The sequence below is a fragment of the Carassius gibelio genome, chromosome B15 (genome assembly GCF_023724105.1).
Source record: "Carassius gibelio isolate Cgi1373 ecotype wild population from Czech Republic chromosome B15, carGib1.2-hapl.c, whole genome shotgun sequence".
In the NCBI taxonomy this organism is placed as follows: domain Eukaryota; kingdom Metazoa; phylum Chordata; class Actinopteri; order Cypriniformes; family Cyprinidae; genus Carassius; species Carassius gibelio.
Window position 1 is genome coordinate 12,487,419 of NC_068410.1, and position 27,708 is coordinate 12,515,126.

The window sequence follows — 27,708 nt, forward strand, 5'->3', positions numbered from 1 at the left end:
CTCAGCTATGATGTATATGATAAAATGCATGCACTTATTAGTATTTGTTTGACTTGACTGTGCAGTACAAGAATTATGAATGGAATGGCATTTCAATTCTTTGACTTGCTGCACATGTGGAAACAATTTTTTTTTTGGTTACACAAAAGCAAGCATTTAAGTTTACTTGCTGTGATTATTTACTGAGGATACACTGCTTTTGGGTTTCTGAAACCCACGTCTACAATAACGCTTGGTAATAATACTAATTATCCTCCTCCTGAATTCCATACAACACAATGTTGCTTGTTTTTCCTCCATTTGGCCTATTTTTGTAGCCAAAACAAAGGACGGCAAAGTCTAAAATTCTGATTGTAGAATAAAAGCCTGTATTTTTCTATGGTTTTCTCTCAGTCAGTGGCAAGAATTTACATTTTTGTTCAAAAATCCCTCTAGATTCAGCAAGCCACCAATTAAGGTTTCCGTCCGCAAAACGAGCAATAGCTTAAATGGCAGTCAGCTTTAAATTTCACCAGAAACCTCAGGAATCATTTTTATAGAAAATGAAATGCAGCATTTTTCCTTACAGAGTTTTTCACCTGACTACTGTCGTCAGTTCTGTGTAGACTGAATTCATTGATAAATTCTAGTAATACCATTGTAGAAATTGGCATTGAGCCATGTTAAATAATTCCACAAATATCTAGGGCTACTTCAGAAATAAATGGGACATTCTCTAGTCATGTGACCTCAACATGGCAGCCACCAGAAGCAGACCCTCCATGTAAACTAAATCGACTTTTATAAAGCTACAGATAAGGCTTCATATTATCTTTTCAACAATATGTTTTTATTAATATCTTCATGTAAAACCGTTTTAATGAGGAAAAATTACTGAGTGTGGCTTTAACAAGACAGAAAATAATGTGGACATGAATATGGACTTACTAAAAAGTTTACAACTTGACTTATGTCTGAAAACCAAGAGTAAAAACATTACGCATGAGTCCGAATTGTATCAAAGTGAAGTTAGATTTAATAGGAGTCTGAAAACAGTTATCCAGTCCTTCTTACAGAGGTGCTCAGTCATTTGCTCTTTAGAAGAGCCGTGAAACGCCAGTCGGGGAGAGATCGCGTCATTGGACAGTGTGCTTTACACCCATCTGACTCAGAGCATGGCATTGGTGTGCAGGCCTGACATTCATGGTCGGTCATAAGTGGGCGTTTCTTCTGGTCTTTGACGTTAGTGTTTGATTGGTCAGCTGTTGCTCTTGGCGTCACTGCGCTGCCAGCTGATCGGGAGGAGAGAAGCCGGTATGAGGGGAGTTGAAGCGGAGACTCAGGACGCAGCGATATGTGGGCTAGGTTGTGAAATTTAGGACGTAAGACTAATGATGTCGTATTTAAGTTGATTGATTAGATTGTTAATGATTTCTGTAACACTCTGTTGAGTTGTCTTGAGCAGGTTAGGATGAGGTATTTTAGCTCAGTCCCGCTTTAGCTCTTTGATGTCAGGAGTGATTTGAGGTTAAGGTGTGGCTTTCAGCAAAAGGACGAATTACTTAAATTGTAGCAGCGCTTACAATAAATTATTCGATATTTAGAGTAAAGCAATACATTAAAAGTTGGCAAGAGAGACTGGAAATGGCATCGGGACGCGATACAGGTCAGAATCGAACTTGAGTTCTCAATGAGCCAGCCGCTTTTAAATGTCGTATGTGCGCTGCCTTGTGCGCCAGAACTGCGACTGAATTGAATCATGAGGGTTTTAACGGTTTTCCCGAGGATTTGATATGCGTGTGTTAAATCCAGGAAGCGTTCAGTTACACGACGGATTCTAAATCGTTCGATGACCGCTGCAACATTCGTTGTAACTTTTCGGAAGTGTGTGAACCCACTTCAGAACGAATGGAATCTGTTACATTCCATTGGAAGAAATCGCGAGAGCGTTCGGTTCAGAGTTGAGTCGTACAGGGCGTGAGCCGTCCGCTAGTAGACAGTATGTAGGCAGTATGAGGGGGAAAAAAGCCATTGCGAAGATAAAAGGATGTTACGCCAATTTTATGTGGTATCTGGAAGTCGAACCGCTTACCATTATGACATACGAAGCAATCGACGAGAGAAATCGAGAATTCTCCAAAGTGAAGTAACGTAAGTAGGTGTTGGACATTCCTCATTAAAGAACTTTTCGCTCAAAGGTGTTTGTCGAAAAACTCAATATCGCACCGATACCGATTTGACGCTATTTGTTAAGTCAAGAAGCCTACATTTAAATAAATCAGACGGAAGAGCTGATAATTAACACTGTATTAACACGGACAACTGATATTAGCCTAACAGTGGGCGTTACACTGCTTCCAGTTACAATATATTAAACTCAAATCGCCTGACGTATTTTTTTTTCTATTTTACTTGCTCGTTTTTCGTAGTTGCATTATATTTATGCTCATTTTAGACTTTCGCAAGACGACAGTGAATAGGTCTTAAAGGGGCAATTAACCTAAAATGAATATTTAGTCATCATTTACCCACCTTGATATTACACAACCTTAGTCCCCATTCACTTTCATTGAATATATAAAAGATCCAATAAAAGTGAATGGTGACTTGCCCTCCTATTCCGCCTCATATTTTCTCCTGTTGTCACAGAAGATAAAAAGTTGTACAGGGTTGTAAAAACACGAGTGTTAGTAAAGGACAGTTTTTTTTTTTTTTTTTTTGAGTGAACAGTCACTTTAATATAAAGCCTAATATCCATACACGGAGTTTTGTAGTTTAGGGGTCTGTTCAAAATACGAACTGCATGAGCAACAGGAGATTGTGCTATACGAGAGTTGGAAAAGATCAAAATTGTAGTTTTGGGTAGTTGGATGGTTATATGTAAAACATGGATTTGGCAACGACACGACACAACGCGTATACATCGTCACTGATTCCTGTGAGGCGAGAGCATGGCAAATTCCTCAAGACCCCACCCTGTACGGTGCGATACTAGACGAGTTTTTTCCTTTGGGTTACTTGTTTCCTTTTTGTATGTGTCTGCTTTATCTCTCTTTTCTCTTTTCACACACAGCCTAACATCTGGCGTGAAGACCCCCGTTCCATACCAATATCAACAGCATGTCATTAAATGGATGTCTTCTGAATGACGTCTGACTGCTGAAGGTAAGTTATGAAATATGACTGTTAGATGTGACTGTGTCAGAACTGATCTCAAATATAATTGATAGTAAAATGGTAGATTCTGAAAAGATAATATTTGATAAAATCTAAAGAACTGTTCTGAGTTTGTGAAACGTTTTTGTGAAATGTCATTCTGGACATTAAATATCAAATGATAAAGCAACCAAGGTATTTTCCGAATCTGTTCCTTCATATCACCAGATGTCTTTTGCTCTTTAATTTGTGGATGGGATTAAGCAATGAAGTGTTGACAAAGATCCTTAACTCATGTTTATGCAACGGTTTTAATGGATTTCCTTGCTCCAGTAATTGTTTCAAGTTTTTAAACATTTTAAGCCATGACATACCATATTGTTACTGATCAGCTTTACCAGAATTAAGCTGAAGACCACATTTAATCTACACCACATAATTACCTGATTTAGCTTTTTAATGTTAGTTTATGAATATCTTTTCCCTTGATTTTATATTTCTTATGAACTGAGAGCTGATTATGAAATCTTATAGATTTACAATAACACAAGCTAGAAATTGTTTCATGACTGAATATGATATGGATATTTGTGATTAAATGCATTAAAACTACATTTAAAAAATGGAGTTTGACTTTATTTTTTATAAATCTGTTTTTTATCATTGACTTAAGAATACATTTTTCAGAGTTAATGTTTCTATTCAAATTCCAGAAATGTAAGTGTGTCATGTTTTGTCTATGCACCTTATTTAGGGTAGTTGTAGATATTAGGTTAGGTGCTATAATTACTGTTTCCTAAATGAAAACAAGGCTATACGGAGGTCTGTTTAATGCATTTTCTGTAGCTCAGTCTTGGTCATTCAGCTGATGCAACATTGTTTGTCTCTTGAAAATGTTTTCTGAACATGAGGTACGACCTTAAAACGGAACAGCTTATAAATTTTTCCCTCGCTGCCTTGTTTTCATTTGTGAAAAATTAAATGGCGTCTACCCTGAATAAAGTCAATATGTCTGAATAAATTAAGGGCTGTAAATGACGTACATGTCATTTTGTATACACTTTTAAAAAAGCAAGTTCAGACTGAAGTAGCTCATTAAAGAAGCAGCACAGTGCAGTTTATGGAAAAAGGAACATCTGTTCTCCCGCCCAGGGTAATCACTATCTGTAGAAAGTTTGCACATCTCAGATCTATATTCAGGTATAATTTTATAGCAGTCTTTTCAAAGCAATGAATTTAGTAAGAGCAATGCTTTTTTCCTGATTTATTTATTTTTTTTGCAGGGAAATGTTTGTTTTGTGAACCCATTGTCTGGTCTTGCACTTGTGTTCGGTGCTAAATGAGTTTATTCCTCATTCAAGCGTGGCTAGAAAGATACCGAAATATAATAGAGGAGTTAAAACTCCCTGGACAGTCCGTGCACTGAATGGAGAAATCACTAAGGAGGATGTTTGATTGCTATTCAAGGTATCCGCTGTTCAAATGCTTCCTCTTAGTTTTTGACATTTATTGGCTTTATTGTAAGGCCTAGTTCATATTTTTGCTTCCTCTTTAACATTGGGCCATCATGGAATTTCATGAATAGATCAGCGTCGACGAACAAACCATAGCATGGAACTGCGACAACTGCATTTGTGGACATATGAGGAAAAATGTCATATCATGGAGACTTTTGGAACCACACCCTTAGCGTTACACATTTTCACTGTTCTGCTGGCCTCTTTGACATTTAGATTTTTTTTTTACACTCTCATTTGTGGAGATTCGAGAGTTTTTAAGTGGTTTTTCTGGATTCTTGGCATACATTCCACCATTGCCTCCGTAATTGGTGCGGTATCGTGCCGCACAGACTGTGAGTGGGTTTTTTTTTTCAGATGAAGCTCGCTGAGACAGTGATTTGCCTGTTTGGCAGGTTGCTGTAGTTGTCTTGAGTGTGGGAGGGGAGGATCTCAGAAGAAGGTCTGCTGTTGTCTCAAGGACAGCGGAGCTTCCCGTCTGTGCAGCCGCGCAGTCCTGTGGGACCAAATGCTGGACACTCAGGCGTTTTTTTTCCACGAGGTTTCAGGAAGCGATCCTGCAGAGCTACTGTCTACATTTTCATCCACAGGAACATTACGCAGTTAGATTTCCTTGCAAAACCTTTTCGCTGCGATGATTCGGCACTGTCAGAGACTTGTAGAGTTCGAGAGTGAGTTTGCTTCTGCTGTCTATCCTGAGGGACCTGTATAATCTCCCTTTGATTAAATGGGCTGCAGGCTTTGTGCTCTACACTGCCGTGTAAGTGACCCAGTTTGGGGTTTTGTGCTATTGTTCTTCATTGAATTTCTGTCCTCGACATACAAGGCAGCGCACACACATGATGCCCCGAACTCTAAATAACGAGCTCCCTCATTCTATACATGGAAAAACGGGTTTTTGTTTAAAACCTGTTGACTTCACTTGTGGGCTATTTCTCTGTCTCTTTCTCTCTTTTAAGGCAGCCAAGCTAGTTCACCTCAGCAGTACAGAGTGTGAGCTGGCCCAGCTCTGTGGGAGGGGGGAGTCAGTCCAGAACGGCGTATCTCAGACAGCATGGAGGGCCTCTGCAGACAAAATGGAATTTATACCATATGTACCAGGCATCCCAAGAATGCATGGCACAGAGACTTGACCAACGGAAAGCACTACAAAAAGCGCAATGGAAAGGGTGAGAGAGAGAGAGAGGGCCTGCTGCAGGAATGAACCTGTTGAGTATAATTCCATCAGTGTTTCCTAAGGAAATAATTAGTCCTTAGTTACACACTAGACAGGCTATAAGTTTCACATATACTGTATATATTTTAGCTATTTTACTGAAATATAAAACATAGTAACTAGGTAATATACAGCTCTGAAGTTATCCGTTTTTTTATTTGTAAAATACATTTTTGAAAGAAATTAATATTTAATACAGCAAGGATGCATTAAATTGACCAAACATGACCATAAAGACATTTATAATGTTACGAAATAAACGTTTGCTCAGAAATATTAACAAGCTGTAAGTAATGTTTCTTGAGCTACAAATCAGCACATTAGATCATTTTTTGAATGACCACTGAAAACGAATTATGATGGCTGAAATTCAGCTCTGCCATCACAGGAATAAATTCAATTTCAAAATATATGATTGAAATTGTAATATTTCAGTGTCATTGTTTTTACTGTATGTTTGATCAAATGTGTGCAGCCTTGGTTAGCATAATCGATTTTTCATAAACATCTTACTAACCCCAAACTATGGCAAAGTGTGTATATATCTATATAGCTTGGTGTCATTTTTTGTCGCATTACTACATACTCTCAGCAAATCAATTGCACACTCAGTCAGTAAGTAATTTTGGCTGAGTCATTCGCCATGTTGTGTAAAATCCTAGCATAGATTTTTCATTGTTTTACATGAATTTGAACCGAGACATTCTCATTCAGCCTGATTTACCCGTGGCACAGTATTAAAAGCCTGATTGAGTCAAATCAAAGCTTTTGCTTCCTTTACTGTGTTGGGAGAGGTAGCTGCCGCCCTGATCGGCGCTAACATTGCGAGCTATGATTCAGACTTCGGCGGGTGGGGAGGGGGAGAACAGGCAAAGCTTTGTCATTACAACAACCAGCATTATGAAAGAAGCTTCATTTGAGTTGCTGCTTATTCATGGTTTACCAGCTGCCATCAGCTTCCTTTTGCATGTGCTGCTAATACAGAATATTCCTCTTTAGAATGTAGTCCAGTGTAACTGCATCAGGGAGGAAGCCTGGACTTGCTAAAGATATGTACTCATGCGCACATGCTTAGAAGCAGCAGGGCTGTAGTGCTCCATAAGCAATTATAAATCTCACTCTTTTTTTTTTTTTTTCTTACTGAACCTGATTCATCAAATCACAGAACCGTTTTGAAATGGTTCTTTGGTTTTATCATAAGCTGTGTTTCACAAAATAATGAGAAGAAGCTGAAGCCTCGTTTTTAATCTTGGCCAGATGTTCTGCATTCTTCAGTGCTGCAATCTGCATTTCAGAAGAATGAGCTAAAGAAAGCACAATTACCTCAAAGTTCCAAACTTCCCTATTTTTCTCTAGGCAGTGCCCTGCAGCATGTGGCAGTCATTGCAGTTCACGTATGCTTGTGCCTGTGATTTTCGTGTTGTAGACATATGTTCCATTCATGCCGGCCAGTTATGAACCCCACCGCAGTGTGAATATAATGTGGGATGCTCATCACACTCTTAAAGGCTCTGACTGCTTCCTCTGGCTACATGTGGGCTTCTGAAGCTCTTGTTTTAGATTTATAGAAACCCCACCCCTCAGCCCTGATATTAGCAGGAGATTACATGAATTCCTGAAATGGCTTGCCTCTTCCGTGTTGCCCCACAGTCATTTCCATTGTATAACCCAGCTGGAATTTCCTCTTTTATATCAAACTGTTTTGCCTGCATGTTTTTCTGTTTGTCAAGTGTCTGGAGGAAGTCGCATAGCGGTTTAGAGCGGTCCAGCTTGGATGTCAAAGGCACGAATAGCAGGTGGCTCTCGTTAGTTTCTGAGTCCTTGCACAACCGTCATATTCATTCTGGAGAAGCAGTGGGTCTGCTGGGATGCAAATGCACACTTAAATGTGCCACACCCTTTTTCCTTTGGGGTTCCTCAGATGAATTCTCCTGCATAAGCTCAGGCTTTGGCTAGACATTTCAGATTAAGGCTAAGATTACCTTGAGCGCTTTAGACTTTCTTTGGCTGTGCCTGTGACTTGGCCATGACATGTAGATTTGTGTTCATCTGAACTATATATAGACTTTCATGTGTCTTGCCCTGTACACGCTAGCACTACTGTGCTCACTTCATCAATTTTGGCATGGGAGGGCGAGCACGCCTGCACCAAGACAAAGTCTAGGAGTCGAGAGGAGGAGCAAGGATGTATGCGTGACGTCTGTGTCCCAGACAAGCCCTTGGTAAGTCTTCCTGTTTAACTCATCGACTTCACAAACAAACATTATCAAAAATTGGGTCTTTTTCTCTATAGCGGTTGGTTCCGATCTTTCTCCCTTCCCGGCATCTGCTGTTTTTTCAGTCTTTTCATCTGTGCATTAGTGAATGGCATCCATTTCTCAATGTCTGCACTTCTCCATTTCTTACTGTTGCCTGCCCGCCGGTTGACTCATGCCGTGATTCATGGCAGATTACTGGAGCCGCCTCAGCATTTGAAGCATTGCTGTTGGAACTGTGATTGCCTGGCCTCTTCAAAGGGCTTGATGCAGGCACAATGATGCATGATTAAGGATGGAGCTGAAATGCAAGTGGTCATTCCACTCTGTGCATATGTAAAGGCTGGTGAATAATGCACAAGAGCTGCGTGACATGGAGGAGAATGGGTAATGGAGTGGATGGGATGGGATGAGCTCAGGCATTTGCCCTAAAGTCACATAAAAACAGCTTTGGACACTCGGACATTAGGACCAGATGGAAACCAAGGAGTTTTCTCTTTCAGGAAGTCTGAAGAAGTGGCTTCACATGGCAGACTGGGAAATGTGGTGTGTTTGTGGAGGCATTTGTTTCAAAAGTTCTGCAGCCACCAACTTCCAGTTGTAAAGAAACGGTTGTTTTTTTTTTCCCTCACATGCAGATGATCTGCTTACACTCTGTGTCATGTGGCATTTCATAACTAAAATGGATTCTTATATCCCTCAGGGATTTAGCGGTTTCCTTCCAGAGAATCTTGCTGCATTCTGCCAGTTTATGGATCCAACCTCACATTTTTCCACAGTAGCAGAAAGACGAGAGACTCAACCACTGGGTGTGGTTCTCTTTCTCCTCTCATTTTCTCTACTGTACTCCCTGTGAGAGCCTCTACTTGACGGGACAAGCATGACAGGAATGTTGGCCTTGTCTCTGATGAACAGAGAGCTTGCACCTTTCAAAGCCGGTTTCCCTTAATAACTATTATCTCAGCTCAGAAATGACCCTGTGCTGCTGTGGATTTCACTCTAATTAAAGATCCCCCTTCTTCACCCACCCCATTTGGTCACTTCCTGATTATTCATTTGGAAGCTGAAGGGAATGACTAATGCATTGATCCATAGTTCATTTTGGTAACAGTTTATGTGGGGGTTGAAGACTAACGACTAAATCAAGTAGGTGAACACGTATCTGTTTAGACAGAGGGTGTAACAGTGCTTGCTTTGAAAAATCTGACTTGTGACCTCTTCCCACTGTCTTCCAGATGTTGGGCAAGCCCATTTGACCCTTTGTCAATTGGATTGAAGTGTACCTTTGTATTTCACCTGCTGCTCAAGCTGTTCAGTGTTTCCTGGTGATGTGAGCAAGCTGTTGGTTCTTGGATGCCTTCGCTAGACAGCTGATGCAACAGTTAGGGTGCAGTAAGGGGCACTAGAAATGGAGGTATAATGGTGTTTTTTCCCATCACCCAACCTCCCATCTTGAGCCGTCTGTGGGCTATTGATTAATTGGTTCATTTGAAAGAGGTAGAAAGGGCTATAGGGAGGAAAATGTGAGCAGACGCTGCAGAGAGCGAGAGAAGGGCACATACTTCACCATTTCCCATTGCCTTGCAGAGCAGCCTGACTGTAATTGTTTGGGAAGCTTCCATGGCTTTACAATAAATCACTCCTTGGGAACACTGTGTTCTGTGCGACAGGATTTGTAGGCATTGTGTGTTTGTATATGTCGGTGAGTCATAGTGTGTGTGTGTGTGAGAGAAAGACATCAAGAATTAAAACATGCTCCATTGTGTCCGGTGCTGACCACTTGTTAGCCTGTGGCTCTCTGAGCGTCTGGGTGGGGACATCAAAGACCATGCGAAGGACCTGTGAAAATACACATCTTTTTTTCCTGGGAGTGAGTTGGAGAGAAGTCTCTGGCTTTTCCATAACTGCATGTTATGCAGCTCCATTTTGTCTGTGCCGCCCATTCTGTGGGGTTAAATCCATTGTTGTCACGACTAGAGAGCACATTATAGTGTGATACTGGACAGTGGTATGTGATTGTGTATAAGTCTTGTAACCGAAGCTGACAGCCCTCTCTGCCTGCAGTGTCCTGTATATAGAAGGATCTTGTCTCGGCCTTCAGACAAAGGACGATTTAACTGCCCCGGTGTCTGATAACAACAGGCTTAAGAACCAGCGGAAGGAGGAAGCTGCAACCGAATGGGATTTCTGTCAGAAAACAAAATAGATGCATTAAGCATCCATTTCTTCTTTGGCTTTGTACATACTCAAATAATAATTTTTTTCTCACATGCTTGTTTTATGTATAGAATATTGGTTATCTGACAATATTATCTAATAATACTGTATATTTATGGTTATTTTAGATTGCCTTTTCAATCATCTAACACTCACTTAAAGTTAACCTTCTATAGTAAAACCTCAAAATGAATTTCCATATTTTATACTGTGCATTGTCATTTTGTAATGCCTAAAGTCACTTGTAGCATTTACAGTATAACAATTTGTTTTTAAGTTAGTGTATTTGGATAAAATAGTTTTAATATTTGGTCATTTATTAAGTATCGATCATGAAAATAAGACTTGATTTTACTGGTATCGAGGACTATTAAAGATTTATATTCTAGGAATGCACAGACATGCCTTATCACATACATGTAGTTTAAAATCTTATTAAGGTATGCGTTTAAAAAAGTCATATAAATGTATACTGTTTTTACATGTCACTTCTATATGGAACACAATTGGATGTTTTTGAAATGTTGTCTGCGGGAGTGTCTGAAATGAATCTTTAAAACCAAACCATATTTGTGCAGCCTTTCTCGCTCCACTGCGTTTGTTTCTCCGTTGGGCCGCTCAATGAGTATGGGCAGATCATCCGTGCTGTTTGGCAGGAGTTGGCATTTCCGAGTTGTTGGTGAGAACGTGTGTGTGTGTGCAAGAGACCGAGGGAGCAAAGCTGAGTGTGTGTGGGAGGGCCAGTCTGTGCTTTGCAAACTGGACCTTTTCTGTGGTTCAGCGAGGTCAGTGGGTTCATAAAGCCATACCCATCCAGCACTCGTCCTTGAACTGCAGCAAAAGCACAGAGCTTTATAGCCTCCTTTAGTGCTGTGCAAGATCAATGGGAGAGTGAGGCCCAAAGACTGCCTGTCTGTGAGAGAAAAAAAGTCAGAAAGGAAATGAAACCATACTTCATGAGCTTCCCTGAGAGAAGAATGAATGGTCTGATTTTTGGCTGCATACAGAAGATTCTTTGGTTAAACGAATCAGGCGTGTTTGAAAATGAAACTAAACCTTTAAGTCAATTGGATAAAGAGAGCATTTTAATGTGGTGTGAGTGGTACAGAACGGTTCGAGCATGATCAAACGCTTGGGTCCTTGTGCACAGGCAGCGGATCTATCTGTTCTCAATTAAAGGCAGGAGTTGAGCTGAGGGAATGAATGCTGAAGCAGTAGCAGGCCTGCAATACCTCAGGGGCAAAGAGCACATGACTAGACCGCTGCTCTTCCTCTCTCCCTTTCTGTCTCTTTCTCGTTAGCTTGGCTGTGGCAGTGGAAAAAAAAAAAAGGCCACTGTTTAAACTTCATCCAAATATCCTCTTTATCAGCTATATCTCACACTGTTTGTTTTCAGTTTTCTTGGACGAGGGCTGCTTAAAATGAATTTGCTAAGAGTTATGGGATATGATAAAAAGGGTTGTCAAAAGCACTTTTTACATTTCAAATGGTCATATTCCATACAAATTCTAATATTAAAGAATGTAATGATACAGTATTGGTAGTACTGATATGTGTGTGTGCTCTGTATAAATTGCTTGTGCATTGTGGGGATGTGACTGCGTTTGAATGTTCACATGCACTTTTTGATCAAAGTGTTGACAGTAAATGCTTATTAACATCAATCATACAACAATATAATTAATTATAGAGAGAGATAGGTAGATGTAGAAAGTTGGGTAGAGATCTCATTATAGAAATAGAAAAAGTTTCCTAAACCTGAGTGTAGAAGCATGCTTAATTTTTTATTTTTTTTTTTTCAAATATAAATGACATTTAAATGACAATTCAAAATAGTTTTGAGACTCATGAAGAGTGACTGGTTTTGGTATTGGCGACTGAATTTTACCTTACTTTTAAAGAAGAATTATAATATACTTGTATAATTTTGCTATACTAATTTGTACTTTTATAGCTGATTATTTCTCCTCAAACATCCCTTTATTTCTTTGCCTCTGCAGATCCTGCCACACCCTATTCCCACATTTTCTGCGGCATATTGGGAACAGACTCCGGGAAGCCCACTGGCTGACCTGCAGCAGTTCTTCACTGGCAAGCTTTATGTCCTTGTGTACCAGCTAAAGCTGCCAGCTGAAGAACTGTTGTGGTTTGCTCTTTCCTGGCACGTCGGCACAGAGATGGCGATGCAGAGGTAATGGCATCATTCCAAACAGTCGATGAGGCCGTCTCAACCATTCCTGGAGCCGACGGATCCCATTTTTGTCGGCCCCTTCAGCAGCCTGCTCACGTGAGCTGTCTGAGCTTGGATATTCATTCATCTCAGGCATAAACAAAGGCTACCATACAGGGTCCATGCTGACTCAGCCACATTCCTGGCCCAGTGAGGGTCCCTTGCCCTTATTTGGGTGTGGAGTGGCATTCTGTGCTCTCAACCGAGCTGACAGAGGTGGCCAGCTTGCTCTTCAGCTGTAGCAAATGGTAGACCTGACATTTAGTCGGTAGACCGAAACATTGAGTACTACTGAAAGTAGTGTTCTTCTAGAGGTTTTCATGCATTCTCGAGACATGCCCAGGCTTTGACGTGTTTGTGTGTTGAAAGTCGCAGAGATCCTCCAGGGAACAAATGATGAAAGACTGCAGAACGTAACTTTCTCTTTCCCTTTCGAGGCTGTTCTATGAGCTTGTGCACACTGTACGCATATAACCTTGGTCACACACACAGATCAGTCTATATGAACATCCTCGTCACGTCAACTGACCTTACGCAAGCAGCAAAAACTCCTCAAGGCTGATTCTTAAGCATAGGAAACAGGATATGAAAATGCGTCCCTCTAAATCCTCCCAGCCAGATGAAAACTGAGAATATTCTAGGCATTTAGCAGAACCAGATGCCGCGTGCCTTAAATATGCTCCTTGTTCCTTTCCCTCCAAACGTGTACAAGATCCTTCCACTCTCTCCCCAAACTTTGCACATGTAACAGTACCTATAGTCCTGACCTCATCCCAAGGGCTTCTTCAGGTCAGGGGCGAAGATCGCCTCCGTGATCCGCTCTAGTCTAATGTCAATCTCTCCACAAGTGCATTAAAAGATTGTTGAGGGTCGTCGTCTCAGCTGCTCTTAAAGAAGCTCGGCCTGTCTGTGTTTCAGGTGCACTTAGGCCATAGATAGTACAGTGCGCTGCTCTCGTTTTAACCCTCTTTAGGGCCAGACGGTAAGGGTTAACACCTACATTTACATTAGATTGCTATGAAAGTCTAAATTAACTCTATTGAATGATGTGTTGCTCAAATAAAAAATAAAATGGCTTTGGGGAAGACTTGCCTTGTTTAATTTTGCTTCAAATGAAATTATTAATTTTTTGTTGTGGTTCTAAATTCTATGAATGTGAACATGATTTCTACATCTTTTTTAAACTTTATATGGTCAAGATTCAATTTAGTGTAATAGGTTACAGTTAATGTATTCAGAAAGGTCATTTTGGAGCCTCTTTCCCACCATTTAATAAAGCGGTACTAATTGATTTAACTGCAAACTGTGAAACAAAACACTCTTAAATCTAAATATATTTATTCAGGGAGTTATTTATCATTCAGTCATGCCTCTTAAAGCATTCTTTCACAAAACAGGCCAAAAGGCAAAATACATTGCATGCTATGATCTCCCATAGACTTAACTACTAACTATATGTTAATGCTGTTTATTTATTTTTTTTGGTCCAATATTTTCTTTGCGGGACAACTTGTGTATGTGAACATTGGTCATTGAGTCTTTTTGTTTAATTAAGGTTGAGTTTGAAAGGGCCCCACAAGTGTAAAATAATCCCAAATGGCAGAGGTCATATCAGGGTAAAGGGTGCTCTGATCACCCACCAGGGATCTTCAGCATACCTTCGACACTTTAGATAATGTTTAAACTTTGGGTCGAAAGCACACGTCCTGAACAATGGGCTGTTTTGCATTCAGAAGGAATTTGTAAAGCTGTATAATATTCTTCAATTTGAACATTCTTATAAACGTATTTATTCACAAAAAATCAGCCATGATCTGGTTTCTGTACAACGTGTGCAGGCATATATTATTAGGATTATTATGATTTTCCGAAAATAAGGTTTGTCATGGTATAAAGTAAAGGAAATAAAATTCATGGAATTTTGGATCAAGTCAAGTTGTTCAGTATGTGCGTTTCATAAATGAGGCACTTGAAGTTATTATTTTTTTATTTTTTTGTCATGCTTTGTTTTTCGCAAATGCTAAGGAACTGCATCTGGAACAACTTGTTCAGACTAATTCAATTTAAATTGGAATGGACACAGGAATTTAAGATTCGTTGGTACACCATGTTTCACACGCCATTTTCCACACTCATTCACACAAAATCTGTTCACGAAACAGAAGTCCATTTGGGTGGACTGCTGAACCATTTATCTCCACATGGACTGCTTGGACACAAGTGAGAGAGCAGATCCAGACTTGATGCAAAGGGGTTTTACAACTCGTCTAAATTCCCCCCATCCGCAGGGTTAAAGCTGCTTAACCAGATTACCTTGAGTTCCAGGCAAGCAGGAGATCATTCACCTGACGAAACATCTGTGTCGTAACACTGTTCCAGCATCCTGCAATCCTGCCTGACCTTTGGCATGTGGCACGCCGGTGCCTTTTTCCTTTTACCGGGTCAATGTACCACAGTCTGCCTGTTGCACAGCGGGTGTCATGTAACCCGTCTGACTGGCAAGCGGCACAATGTGTAATTCAGTACCGCACAATGGCCTCAAGAGACTGAGGGTGATTCATGGTGACTGTTCGCTTTTAAAACCAGGAAGAGTCACATGAAATGTAAGGCTGTCATTCTCATGTACAACATTAACACTACAGGGCTCTATATTTTTATATCCGCATCCCACCTGATCCTTTCAGCTCATGTCATTGACACTCACTGCGGGAATGGCCTTTGCCCCAGATTTCCAGTGTTTAAATGTTCCTCGTTTGTTTAAATCAGTGCTGACGTATTGTACATGACCCCTCCTTTACTTCTTGTCAGTGTGCATTAAAGGGATAGTTCACCCAAAAACCTTAATGTAGTTCCAAACCTGTATGACTTTAATTTGTCCATGGATCACAGCATAAATATTAACCTTCATCCATGTATGTTTTTTGGAAATCAGTTTTTTGACCTCATAATAAAAATGTTCTAACTACAAATTCTCCAATCACTTAGTCTGAATAACTTACTATTTTCTAAAAAAGTTGCCTGCAAGCTTACACTCTGATCTACCTCCATTTAATCAATAATGAACAGACAGAACCATGTCCTGCTCTGCATGTTTTTTTCTTTCTCTGTAATGTTGCATTTGGATGGATGTCACTATGGCAGAAAAAAAAAAACTTTAATTTCATTGCGACTTTTAACCAATAAGAACCCTCTAGCTCCCACACTAGCATGTGTTTTTATATATCATGTTTCTTTCTCGAATTAACTTGTTTTTGAGCCCTGTTAAAAATTGTGCAAATACATGCATATTTGATAAATCTTCACCTTTCTTTTTTTAAATGGGGACATTTGTAGGGGCTTCAACTCCTGGTCAAAAACAAGCGGCATTCATAGCAGGTCCATGTTCAGGCCCTGTGTGATCAGAGCCGCTCCCCACAGTCTGGTGAATTCATTAGATGCTGCTGGAAAATCCCATATGCAGCGTGTCTGAGGGCCGGATGACTCAGAGCATATGTACAGCCACCAATGTATGAGTAAGTAACTGGCCTCCTAGTTAAATGAAGCAGTGTGATACATATAGCAGCATGCAGCCGAACAGATCCAGAAATAGCCTCGGGAGAGACCCTTATTGGGAAAATCCTAGAGGGAAAAGGTGAAAAATTTAGTACATTTTTGAGCAGTACGTAGGAGGGATGGATAGAGAACAGGAAGAACAAAAATGTAGGGAAAAAGCAGTTCAAATTCCTTGTGAATCATTAATCAGTCATCTCTGTGCCTTCGTGCTTAAACCCAGCAGTGACGTCATCACAGGACCTGTCCAGCAGACGCTGATTCCCTTCTCTGTTTAAAGGCTTGTTATGTAATTCCATGGAAAGTCTGACCAGGGGAACTACACGGGCTAGACAATCTCATTAAAGGGACATGACGCCTCGGCTTACGTCTACCTCTCCCTCCATCACAATTGAGCTTTGAGCCACGCATTTATATCACTCTCAGTCTTTTTTTATATCACTTTTACTTCCTGTTGGTCACACTTCTGATATAAAGTTGCTTGAATATTAATGACACTGTACATACATCAATTTTATGTGATTCTCTGACCTCATTATGTGATTTTCTCTGTCATGGGGCTGTCATGTATCTGAAAGAGATGAACTGTGATGCCAAGTGACAAAACGTCAGATTGTTTTATATATATATATATTGTATAGACAATTACATTTAAAATACAATTGCCTATATACAACAATACTCTTTGAAGTATCTAGTGGGATAGTTTAAATATCTCAGTCCACCACGTCATTGACACGCAGAGACAATAAATATAAAGCTGTTCTGCAGCAGTGCGGTTTGAGGAATGTATGTAGTTCCTGTTTCCTCGTGAGGAGTACAGTGTGTCCATGTGAACAGGGTGACATGACATCCAACAGCAGCATGGCATGGGGCCTAGCGCTATTGTTTGATGAAAAAGGAACAGTGGCGTTTCCCACACTGGCTCATTGTCGCTCTCAGCTGATCTGTCTCTACGGGCTGAGGCCTGTCAAACCCTGCATTTAGGTAAGTAAAGCTATTTAAGTAATGACATATGAGGAAGAAAGCTCTTAGTCATGAGGCTGTTGTACAATACTGTTTCGAAAAAAAAAAAGACGATTGCAAGATATTGCAGCAGTACAACAGTTAAATAAACAAGAAATTAATATCGAGTAACTAACATTTTACAAATGGTAATGCCAGTTATTTTGTGTATGTGTGATTCAGTGACTCATTAAGACATTAACAATGTAACCTGCAGAAACAATCACTTAAAATCTCTACCACTAATGTATGCACTGACAATCTGTCTGGAACACAGACAGCTCAGCCAATCAAATTCAAGGATGACACTAATTGTTGTATAACGGGCTGTGAATGTTAGCTAACTGTTGCAAATACCATCATGCACTCAAGCTTAAGAGCCAAAATGAGCTTGGACTTGCATATTTGAAGAAATGGTTGATAGCTGTATGCAAATGCATCTTAGATTTTTCTATAACCAGAGCAGCTTTTTAATAATAGATTGCAATAATAGATAGCATTTTCTGGCATTGTCACACACAGGCTCCCTCAAACTCTCTCACGCTCTTTCTTTTTCTTGTGGCTAATTGACGCATTTTTCCAGTGGAGAGGTTTGCGTTTGATTCAGGGGAGGTCAGTGAGTGCGTTTGGGTGGGTCTGCAGTCTAAGATGTTGGCACAAGCTCTGTGAGGCGCTCACCTGAGACCTTCACTTGCATCCACACCCTGATATCCTTGGAATGTGTGTATTTATGTTTATTCATAACCTTTCCTGTAAACCAATGCAAGCATACATGCCTTTGTTCACCTGTGAAGGCTTATCTGACATGAACATTGGCACTCTGGCACAGGATTGTTCAGCATGAAGCACAACTCTTTGAGAAACGGCACTAATCCTATTCCTGACATCCGATTATTCCGAAGAACATGGATTTTTGTCACACCCTCATCATGTGGTTAAGCAACAATGGGGATGAATTTGATATTACATCATTAAACCGAGTTGTCCACTTATTTGTTTTTCATTCAGGGGATCTTAAGGTGGAACTGATATGTGCGATGACTCCAGAATCAAATTCCTTAGCAACATTTCTACATAAACAAAGAAGATGTTGTGTTTTTCCACAGCTTCCCTGCTGCCCGCATTCTTGTGAGCGGACTGTTTAGTGGACCTTTTGCTCTGGCTCTCTGCATGGAGGAATGTGATAATGCATCCCAGCTTTGGCTTAGCCCTCCGGCCGGCCGCCTCGGTCTCTGGCTTCCCAACACGTGTCTGGCTCTGACTCCCACTCCCACCACCCCCAGAGACCTGCGGGACCCGAGAACGCCACACACTGTGCACTACCCCGAGAGATCTGCTTCTCCAGCGTCACACTAGCAGCACGTTCAACAGCTGTGTTACTCATGTGACCAAATGTCAAAGGCCTGGGAGAGCGGCATGTGTCGGTGAGCTGAGGTTTATGATGGAATGTCTCTGAGGTTACAATGTTCAGGTTTTGTGGCCGGACACATTAAATGAAATTTATGTGTAGAGGATTTGCTTGCGTGCTCTCTTGGATCCAGCATCTTAAGAGGGCTTCAAAGATGCTACTGTAAGACCTAACTGACGCACACCTTGTTAAATATTGCCATTACACTGCAATGCAGTCCATGGTTTTGGTTTCATTGAAAATGAAAGCAGGAAAGCAATATGATATGCAAATCTGACACTATAATTTTTCTGACACTATAATTTTTTTTCACAATAACAGTGCAATTACACTACTTTTTGATCTTGGTGTATTTTAACAGTATATTTTATTCTTAATCAGGAAGATTCTATCGTTATATCTAGTGCTTAACTACCTGATGTTTTAAGAAAAAATTATGTATTAGTTGTATCCTTCAATGCTCATGAAATGAAGGATGCATTTCTGCATTGGACACAACTCTTGAACGCTCAGAAAAGTACTGTTAATCCCAAAATATATATTTAAGTTTTGATGTAAACAATTAGCGTATGCAAACAGATGAATACATAGAGCTTAAAGCTTAATGCAAAAATATCTTTTTTTAGGATGGTGCAGTTCAAGAGTTAACAATATGTTATAATCATCTATTCCACCATGGCACTCAAATCCTGCTTTTGCAATGGCTATAAAAAGCATTATGACCGGTTTGACGTCAGTCAAATACTATTGGTACTTGTGTGGCTTTTGCCCTCATTTGATCAAAAATTTCAATGTATTATTTAAACTGTGATTTAGCAGAGAAAAACAGCTAGTATATGATACCCTCAATGCAAAAATGACACCTGTGCACAGATCACTGAGGGTGTTTTGGCAGTGCAGAGGAGGGTGACCTGTCTGTGTGTTAAGTAAATGCCATGCTTAGAGAGTATTATGGTCAGACTCTAAGCGCTAATGCTTTGGCCCGTGGAGTGTCCGTACTGTCTGTCATAGATCTGCAGGTCTCTAAAGTCCAGAGAGGTTAAAGAGCATTTAGGGTTGAGAGCTGGACTGTCTGATTCTTCGGCCATCCCAGAATATCCCGGTCAGCTGGTCTCCCTGAGTGACGGAGATTATAGAATAGCTCGTCCCATGTGATGGTGGGAAGGTGGCTGTGTCAGCAGGCGCTCGGTGTGAGAGTGTGCGCTCATGTGCCCTTTGTACTGCCTGCTATGCGCAGTGGTATGTATCTAAAGGTCGAGGGGAGGTACATGAGGCTCCAGCGGGGAGATATCGGGCCACTCGTTGCCCTGGATCCCAAAGGCCGACATGGCACTGTTAACTCTGTATTCATTATCCTGTCAGGAGTTTGTATCTTACAGTATTATATCAGGGAACTCAGATTACTGTCGTATCAGATATTCTCGTATACCTGATCACATAAAAATTACTTTTAAGTTAGTCACTGTTTAGTGACAGATGGCATACTCATTAGAGAGACATTCTGGGGTTAAGTGAGTTTCTCAAGGGCGCAATAGTCACAGATCAGGTTTGTGATCCCAGTAACTCTGCAGACACCCTTATTTTGGTTAGGGTTAGGTAAGATAATCTTGGCGGCTACCACCACCTTCATCTTTGGCCTTTATTTTTGGATCATGGGATCCTGATCGATAGATCACTGACACTGTTTTAAAGACACTTGGAACATTTATGAGGTATAGCGCAGTGTTCGGTTTTACAGGTGTGTCTGTTTTGCAGGTCCAGGCAGCTCTTATCAACTCAAAACAAAGTGGAACAAACAGGCACCCTCCTGCTGGAGCTTACAGGAACTACACACACTCACCTCACTCTAGCTATCGATTTACATTTAACAGACATTTTTTTTTTCAAAGCGACTTACAGTGCATTCAGACTAACATTTTTTACCTAACTTGTGTTCACTGGGAATCGAACCCAGAACCTTTTGCACTGCTAACACAATGCTCTACCACTGAGCCACAGGAACATATCTATCTATCGATCTAGCTAGCTATCCATCCTTCTGTTGCTCTATCCATCCATCCATCATACACAAACACACACACACACACCAGCACAGATGAGTGATGAGCTTGTCATGCTTTGATTCAGTAAAGCATGGGTGTCTAAAGAGATCCTAACACATGTGTCCTGTCGGCTGAAAGCAGAGCACAGGATGTGTGAAAAGGCCACAGAAAATGGGCTCCCTGAAGGGGAATGGCGTCTCAGATACCACTTCCTCTCCTAACACAGGATGTTTCCTACAGTTTCATGTCGTGTCAGGTCAGCACAATGTGTCACATTATAACAAGGCTGGATAACAAACACACACACACACACACACATACATCACCATGGCTTAACGCTGACAGACCAGTCACCTGTCTGTTCCTGGCTGCCCTCCTCATCTTTTTATGAATAGAGGCTCACAGCTTAATTCTGAGCCCAGCAGTGAGTGTCATTTTACATGAGCGGATTGCTGATACATTTTCAATATTCAGGTTTTCGTTTTGTTCATAGAATCGTTTTGATGGTGCACAAGCCGTTCTCCACGTGGCTGCACACGCACAACGCAGCATGCGTGGGTGAACTGACGCAGTTTCCATGACTCACTCACACACCAAACCTCACTTACAGCATCATTAATGTCCTTCTGCGTCTGTGGCAGGTGAGCAATCACAGAGCTGCACAGATCAGATCCACTTACAGCCATCGCACTTCAGCCGCGCCGCTTCACTGCAGCATTCAGCAAACAGCCATCAAACGCTCGAGAAATCAGCTGATATTTTTTTATGTTTTAATTTTAAAACAGAAATGTAATTGTTATTTCATAAAATTTACTTTTACATGTAAATTTGAACCTGCTCCAGAAATAGATTAAAGCTTTTTAGCACAAAAAAAAAAGAAAAAAAAAAAAGATCAAGATGAAAGTGATATGCCTTGACTGAGGTAAACCTCCACATTATGTCATATTTTCTGCTCGGTCACAGGCTGTAAATCAAAAAGTAATTTAAAAAGTAACACCAAATGTCATAAATCATAAAACACCAGAGAAGAGTGAAGCCATTGGAACGGACACAAGGTCTAAATGATTTAACCTTGTCATTAACAGTGAAACTGTGTAGGTGCTAACATTTTAAATCAGTTTTGTTTTATTTGAAATTGAAGAGTATGTTGAAATTAAGCATAACTAATGGTACCCCCCTCCCCCCCAAAAAAGCAGCACAATTGTTTTACCAAGAATAATAGTGTTTCTTCTGCACCAAATCAGCATATTTGAATCATGATTTCTAAAGGATCATGTGAAACTGAAGACTGGAGTAATGGATGCTGAAAATCAGCTTTGCCATCACTGACAATATATATATGTTTGACAATAATACCATTATAAATATTTATCTTTTTTCTGATCAAATAAATACGACAAAACATTTTACAAAAATCTCCAAACTTTTTAATGGTAGTGTTATCTCATATGTCTGGATTTGGTTTAGAATATTACTTCTGCAAGATGATATAAACTAGATACTAGATTAGCTACTGTACAACTACAGAGCCTTATTGAATATTATATACAATCATTACTGCTTTTTAACTAAACATACACTATAAATATAATACAATGATAAAGGATTCACTTAAACATTCTTTATTTTGATAAAAGGAACAGACAGAGACAGTGACATTCTGAATCTGAAGAGAGTCTTAAATTAAGATGACAAAGTTCACATTGTGGCCAGCAGAGGGCAATACACTGTTTTTAAACAGACTTGGATGGCAGCATCCAAAAAAAAAAAAAAAAAAAACAGAGACAGAGACAAGCGTTGACCATGTAATTTCTGGAACGCAAACTTCAGGACATTGTGTTATTGTTACAGGAAATGTGCAATAAACTCTTAACATGCACTAGATTATGAAAATCAGCTACGGCCCATATCTATCAGATGGCATCAGAATGTGTAACCTTTTTAACAGTTCTTAATAAGGGCAGATAACCGTCCAGTGATTACCACAAAATGTGTTTTTACACTTATTTTAGTTGGGTCCCATCCTGGTTGTTTTGTCCAGTGAATCCACTGCTTACTAATATTGCAGATTCTAACAAGGGTTCAGATATGCGATTGGCCGGTACACAATGTTCAGACATGGCTTGTAAAAACCATAATTGCATATAATTTAGTGTCTGATCCAGGACAGTCTTACAAAATGGGATAATGCAGATGCTTTGTTCCAAACTTTTGTCTCGGCAGGAGCTCGGCACCAGCAGTGCTACAACACACTCTTTGCGATCCAGCTGTCGGCCACATGTGTGTGATGGGGTCGTTGAGTCCATACACGGCTCTACATCATATCCTTTCTTTCGGCGTTTCCTGTAGACCACTATGTTGGGATTGAACAGAAGGCGGCTGAAGAACCCCAGCTTCGTCCAGAATGTTCTAGGCTCTTCTGGTTGTGTTTGTAGCGTGAAAATGCTGAGGAAAGCCCTTCTGTGGATGAGAAGGTGGGGCTGCTGGGCCTAATCCTGTTATCCCAGCCTTCTTAATCCAGATCCAGTCAGTCTTTACACCTCTCCAGTCACACAAACACAAACAATTCCAATACATATTTATCTGACATTATGGAGGACAGCATGATGCTGGGTGTTGAAGGGATCAAGAAACGCATCTTGCATGGAGGGACCGGTGAGAAGCCTAAATTTGTCACAGGAACTAAGGTACAGCTTCACAGTCATATTTTATACGCATATATGGCAGGAGTCTCATTGCATTTGTAACAGTAGAAACTATACCTTAAAGATCTTATAAGGTATATAGAGATTTTTAGTGCTGAGTTATAGATTTTATTGTGGATTTAATAACGGATTAAACCCAAAATATCAAACTATGGGGCTAAAGCTTTCTAACTCTTCCATGTTCCCTACAGGTGAAGTTTCATTTCCGCACTCAGCTCTGTAATGATGAGCGCACCGTGATAGATGACAGTAAGAAGGCAGGTATGCCCATGGAAGTGGTGATCGGGAACATGTTCAAACTGGATGTTTGGGAAACTCTGCTCATGTCTATGCACATAGGGGAGGTGGCTGAGTTCTGGTGTGATGTCATTGTAAGTATAATGTGATTTCCAATATTACAAATTAGAGAGGTGGAATTAAACATTGTGATTCAATTGAATAGTCCAGAGTTAAAAGGATACAGTACAGTAATAGCAGTAATATTGTAAAATGTTATCACAATTTAAAATAGCCATTTGAATATATTTTGAAATACTGTTTATTCCAGTGATGACAAGAAATCATTCTAATATGCTGATTTGGTGCTCATGAAACATTTCTTCTTATTATCAATGTCAAAACAGTTGTGCTGCTATTATAATATATTTTTTTCAGGATTCCTTGATGAATAGAATGTTCAAAAGAATAGCATTTGTTTAAAAGTGAATTCGATGTAACTTTTTAAAAGTCCTTAAGGTAACTTTTGATCAAATTAATACATTATTGTGGACTACAATTCATTATAAAAAAAAAAAAAACTGATATCATAAACCAGTAACCCTTTACACAGTAAATACATTCAGATGAGACGTGGTGACTGACATTTCCGTCAGTGACCTTTATGGTACGCTACGAGCACAAAGTTGTGGAATACCACAGTGGGTTCCATGCTCTCATACATTAGCCTGATGGAAAGTTAAATCCTTACAAAATAGGATTAATCTGAGGCTGCTCCACATGGTGTAATCATCATTTACAGCTGCCAGCACCTGAGATACAGTCTCTATAACATTATGGGAAATACCAGGATGGTTAATACAAACACAGTCATCAAGCCACATAAACACACACATTTAAGCTTTAGAAAAGTGCTATGGCTTTTAAAATATCAGTTGGAAATGGAAATATTTGAAGTATCTTTTACCCTGAAAATGACTTATATTAGGGATTACAAATAAGTATTAGTGTTAATAAGTATTTATGTTCTTTCCTCTGTGGCCGAGCAGCACACTGGTATGTATCCTATCGTGGCAAAGAGTCTGCGGCGTATCGCAGTGGGGAAAGATCCAGTGGACTGGCACATTCACACCTGCGGCATGGCCAACATGTTTGCCTACCACAGCCTGGGCTATGATGATCTGGATGAGCTTCAGAAAGAACCACAGCCTCTTTACTTTGTGATGGAACTTCTGAAGGTCTGGACTAAACATACTAAACACAACTAAACATACTTTCATATTTAATACGGATTTACTTGTACTTTTACTTTACATGAAGAACAGGTCTCACACACTGCTTAAGCTTGCAAAGACGGCTTGACATTTATTATCACTGCAAGGTTTTAGCCTAAAGAGCTCTGTCTGGAATTGAGCAAGATCGAAATGCTGCAGTGCTAACAAATACTCTTTGGAATGAATTATTCTTTGCAAGCTAGTGTGCAGGACATTGCCTTCTTTAATAATATAATTTCCATATGCACCAGCTGTAACCTTTCATGGCTTTTTATTTGTGTATCTGCAATAGGATATTTAGTGGAATACATTATTAAAGTAGATCTATGGCCGTCTGTTGACTATTCACAGGAGTAGTACACAACATGTGCACTAGGTGGAGTCAGGGGATCATTTTAATACCTGTCAGGCTGTAGCACTAACTGGAAATAAATTATATGTGTGAAACTGACTGCAATAATCAAAAATGGGTTCAGGTACAGCAGCCCAGTGAGTATGACAGAGAGTCGTGGGCTCTGAATGATGACGAGAGATTGAAAGCGGTACCTGTGCTCCACGGTCAAGGGAACAAGCTCTTCAAACAGGGCCGATATGAGGACGCCACACTGAAATATAAGGAAGCTGTTATGTGCATCAAGAATGTGCAGACAAAGGTAAAAATACACCTCTGTGGCGGTTTTGCATACATTCAGTAGCTTACAAATGAGTAAATTCTGAGAAAAATATCTTAAAATATTTTGGTCATGAAAGGATTGAACAACAATACCACTAATGTAATATTAAAGGGATAGTTCCCCCCAAAATGAAAATTATTGTTGTTCCAAACCTGTCAGAACTACAATTAAGAATTTTTTTTTTTTTATTAAATCTGCAATCTGATTCTGCATAGACTTGTTTGCAACCAGAGTCGATGACTGACACAAGAGAAAAATAATAATGTCTTTGTGCACAAAAAGTATTAAGGTTGAAACCACTGATGTCACATTAAATGTGACTATTTAAATGATGTCCTTACTACCTTTCTGGGCCTTAAATGTGTCAGTTTGGTTGCGGTCTATGGGAGGGTCAGAGAGCTCTTGGATTTCATAAAAAATAGCTTAATTTGAGTTCTGAAGATGAACGAAGGTCTTACAAGTTTTGAATGACATGAGAGTGAGTAATTAATGACAGAATTTCCATTTTGGGGTGAACAACCCTTTTAATGAGGTACGGCACGTCTCATTTAATTGAAATGTGTCTGTGTTTTCAGGAAAAGGCATGGGAAGCTCCTTGGCTGAGACTGGAGAAGATGGCCAACACGCTCACTTTAAACTACTGTCAGTGTCTGCTGCACATGGAGGAGTACTACGAGGTCATCGAACACACAACTGACATCATCAACCAACACCCTGGTGAGTGACAGGAAATTGTCAGTTCTCCAACCAATTACAGACACAAACAAATGGCAGCAGAAATTTGTCAGGTTTAGTCAGATTAGTATGTTACACCTGTCGTCGTCTGTTGGTGTTGGTCAGCGATTGGTTTCAGCGACTGAACACGTGGCGATTGTTGGGTCTTAGAGTTGATGTACTGTAATTGAGTGTTGCCATTGATCAGCTTCTGCTTATGCGATGTAAATTGGCCTTAAGACAATAAGATGTGTTTCCTGATGTGAAATGCACCATTCTCTGTATTTGCAGGGGCAATGAAAGCCTTCTATCTGCGTGGAAAAGCACACATGGAGGTGTGGAATGAAGCTGAGGCCAGAGATGATTTCACGAGAGTCCTGGATCTGGACCCAGGCATGAAAAAGACAATCAAGAAAGAGCTTGCCGTTCTCAAAATGAGAATGGAGTTAAAAAATGAGGAGGACAGACTGATGTACAAGGGCATGTTCGCAAAAATGGCGAGAGAGCAAGACTCTCTAGAGCTGGAGAATCCAGATCAAGAGATTTCAGAGCAAACATCCCCAGAACAAGAAACAACTCAAGAAAAAGAGAGTGCGGAGGCACCGCTAGAGAAAACAGGTGAAGAACAAACAACTTCAACACAAACATCCCCTGAGCAAATAACTTCAGCACAAGAAGTTTCACGAGAAGAAACATCCACTGCGCTATCAAGTTCTGATCATGAGATACAATCAACTAAGAATGTGACTCCAGAACAAACTACCACAGAAGAAGCTACTCCAGAACAATCAGAAGCAGTGCAAACATTTCAGGAGCAATCAGCCTCATCCCCAGAACATAATACTCCAGAGCCAACCCGTCCAGAACAAGCAGACCAGGATCTTATAACTTCAGAACAAATGACTCCAGCTGAAACGACACCAGAAAACACCAGTCAATAAGTCTTAATTATACTTTTTTTTAAAGAGAGGTGCAATAACGATGATGTGGGATAAAGCTGAACCCTTCCGACTTTTTCCTTCTGACATTTTTTGTTGCATTTCTTCATTTATTCTACATTATGATGTAAAATTGAACATAGTGTGACTAGTTTTGCCAGATTATCTAATAAAATAGTACGCAATAATTTGCTTTGTTGTGGTGGATAATTGAAATAATTAGTGCGCAGCATTTTGTCTCAAAACATCATAAACCTCATGATAACTCAGTGTGTCCCACTCTTTATGCACAGACATTGCAGTTCTATAATGCATTTAAATATTAAATATATAATTTATCAGATTGATCATGTTCATAAATTAATAATGTTTAAGTGATTTAAACATTTTAACTGAACAAGTAAAACTATATAATTATTTGAGGTATTTTTTATGTGCCAAATATTACTGTAGAATTTCAAATCTTTTCGCATTGCATTTCAGCTTTTCATCAATTCATAAACCCAGTTTGGAAGAACCCTGTACTAATACATATGTGCCAGCACCAAGATGATTAATATCTCAGAGGTTTAGGAATCAACTTAGAATGATATGTGCTCAGGAACAGTCTGGA

At 40.0% G+C, this 27,708-nt stretch overlaps 1 protein-coding gene across 12 annotated transcripts; it reads left to right on the top strand.

The window, feature by feature from the left end:
• The first annotated feature begins 1,220 nt into the window (after positions 1-1,220).
• aipl1 (aryl hydrocarbon receptor interacting protein-like 1) lies at positions 1,221-27,283 on the top strand. 12 transcript variants are annotated; one of them, XM_052576294.1, is made up of 12 exons: positions 1,221-2,962; positions 3,053-3,144; positions 4,419-5,412; positions 5,612-5,821; positions 12,341-17,106; positions 18,231-18,548; positions 22,798-23,261; positions 23,471-23,650; positions 24,545-24,733; positions 25,246-25,422; positions 26,019-26,160; positions 26,449-27,283. In XM_052576294.1, the coding sequence occupies exons 7-12, from the start codon at positions 23,166-23,168 to the stop codon at positions 27,096-27,098; spliced, it is 1,434 nt and encodes a 477-aa protein (XP_052432254.1). In that variant the 5' UTR covers positions 1,221-2,962; positions 3,053-3,144; positions 4,419-5,412; positions 5,612-5,821; positions 12,341-17,106; positions 18,231-18,548; positions 22,798-23,165; the 3' UTR covers positions 27,099-27,283. The 12 variants fall into 12 exon arrangements, with proteins under 12 accessions (XP_052432254.1, XP_052432256.1, XP_052432250.1 ...); XM_052576296.1 differs by having other exon boundaries at positions 5,616-5,821; XM_052576290.1 differs by having other exon boundaries at positions 4,419-5,860.
• Positions 27,284-27,708: the final 425 nt, after the last annotated feature.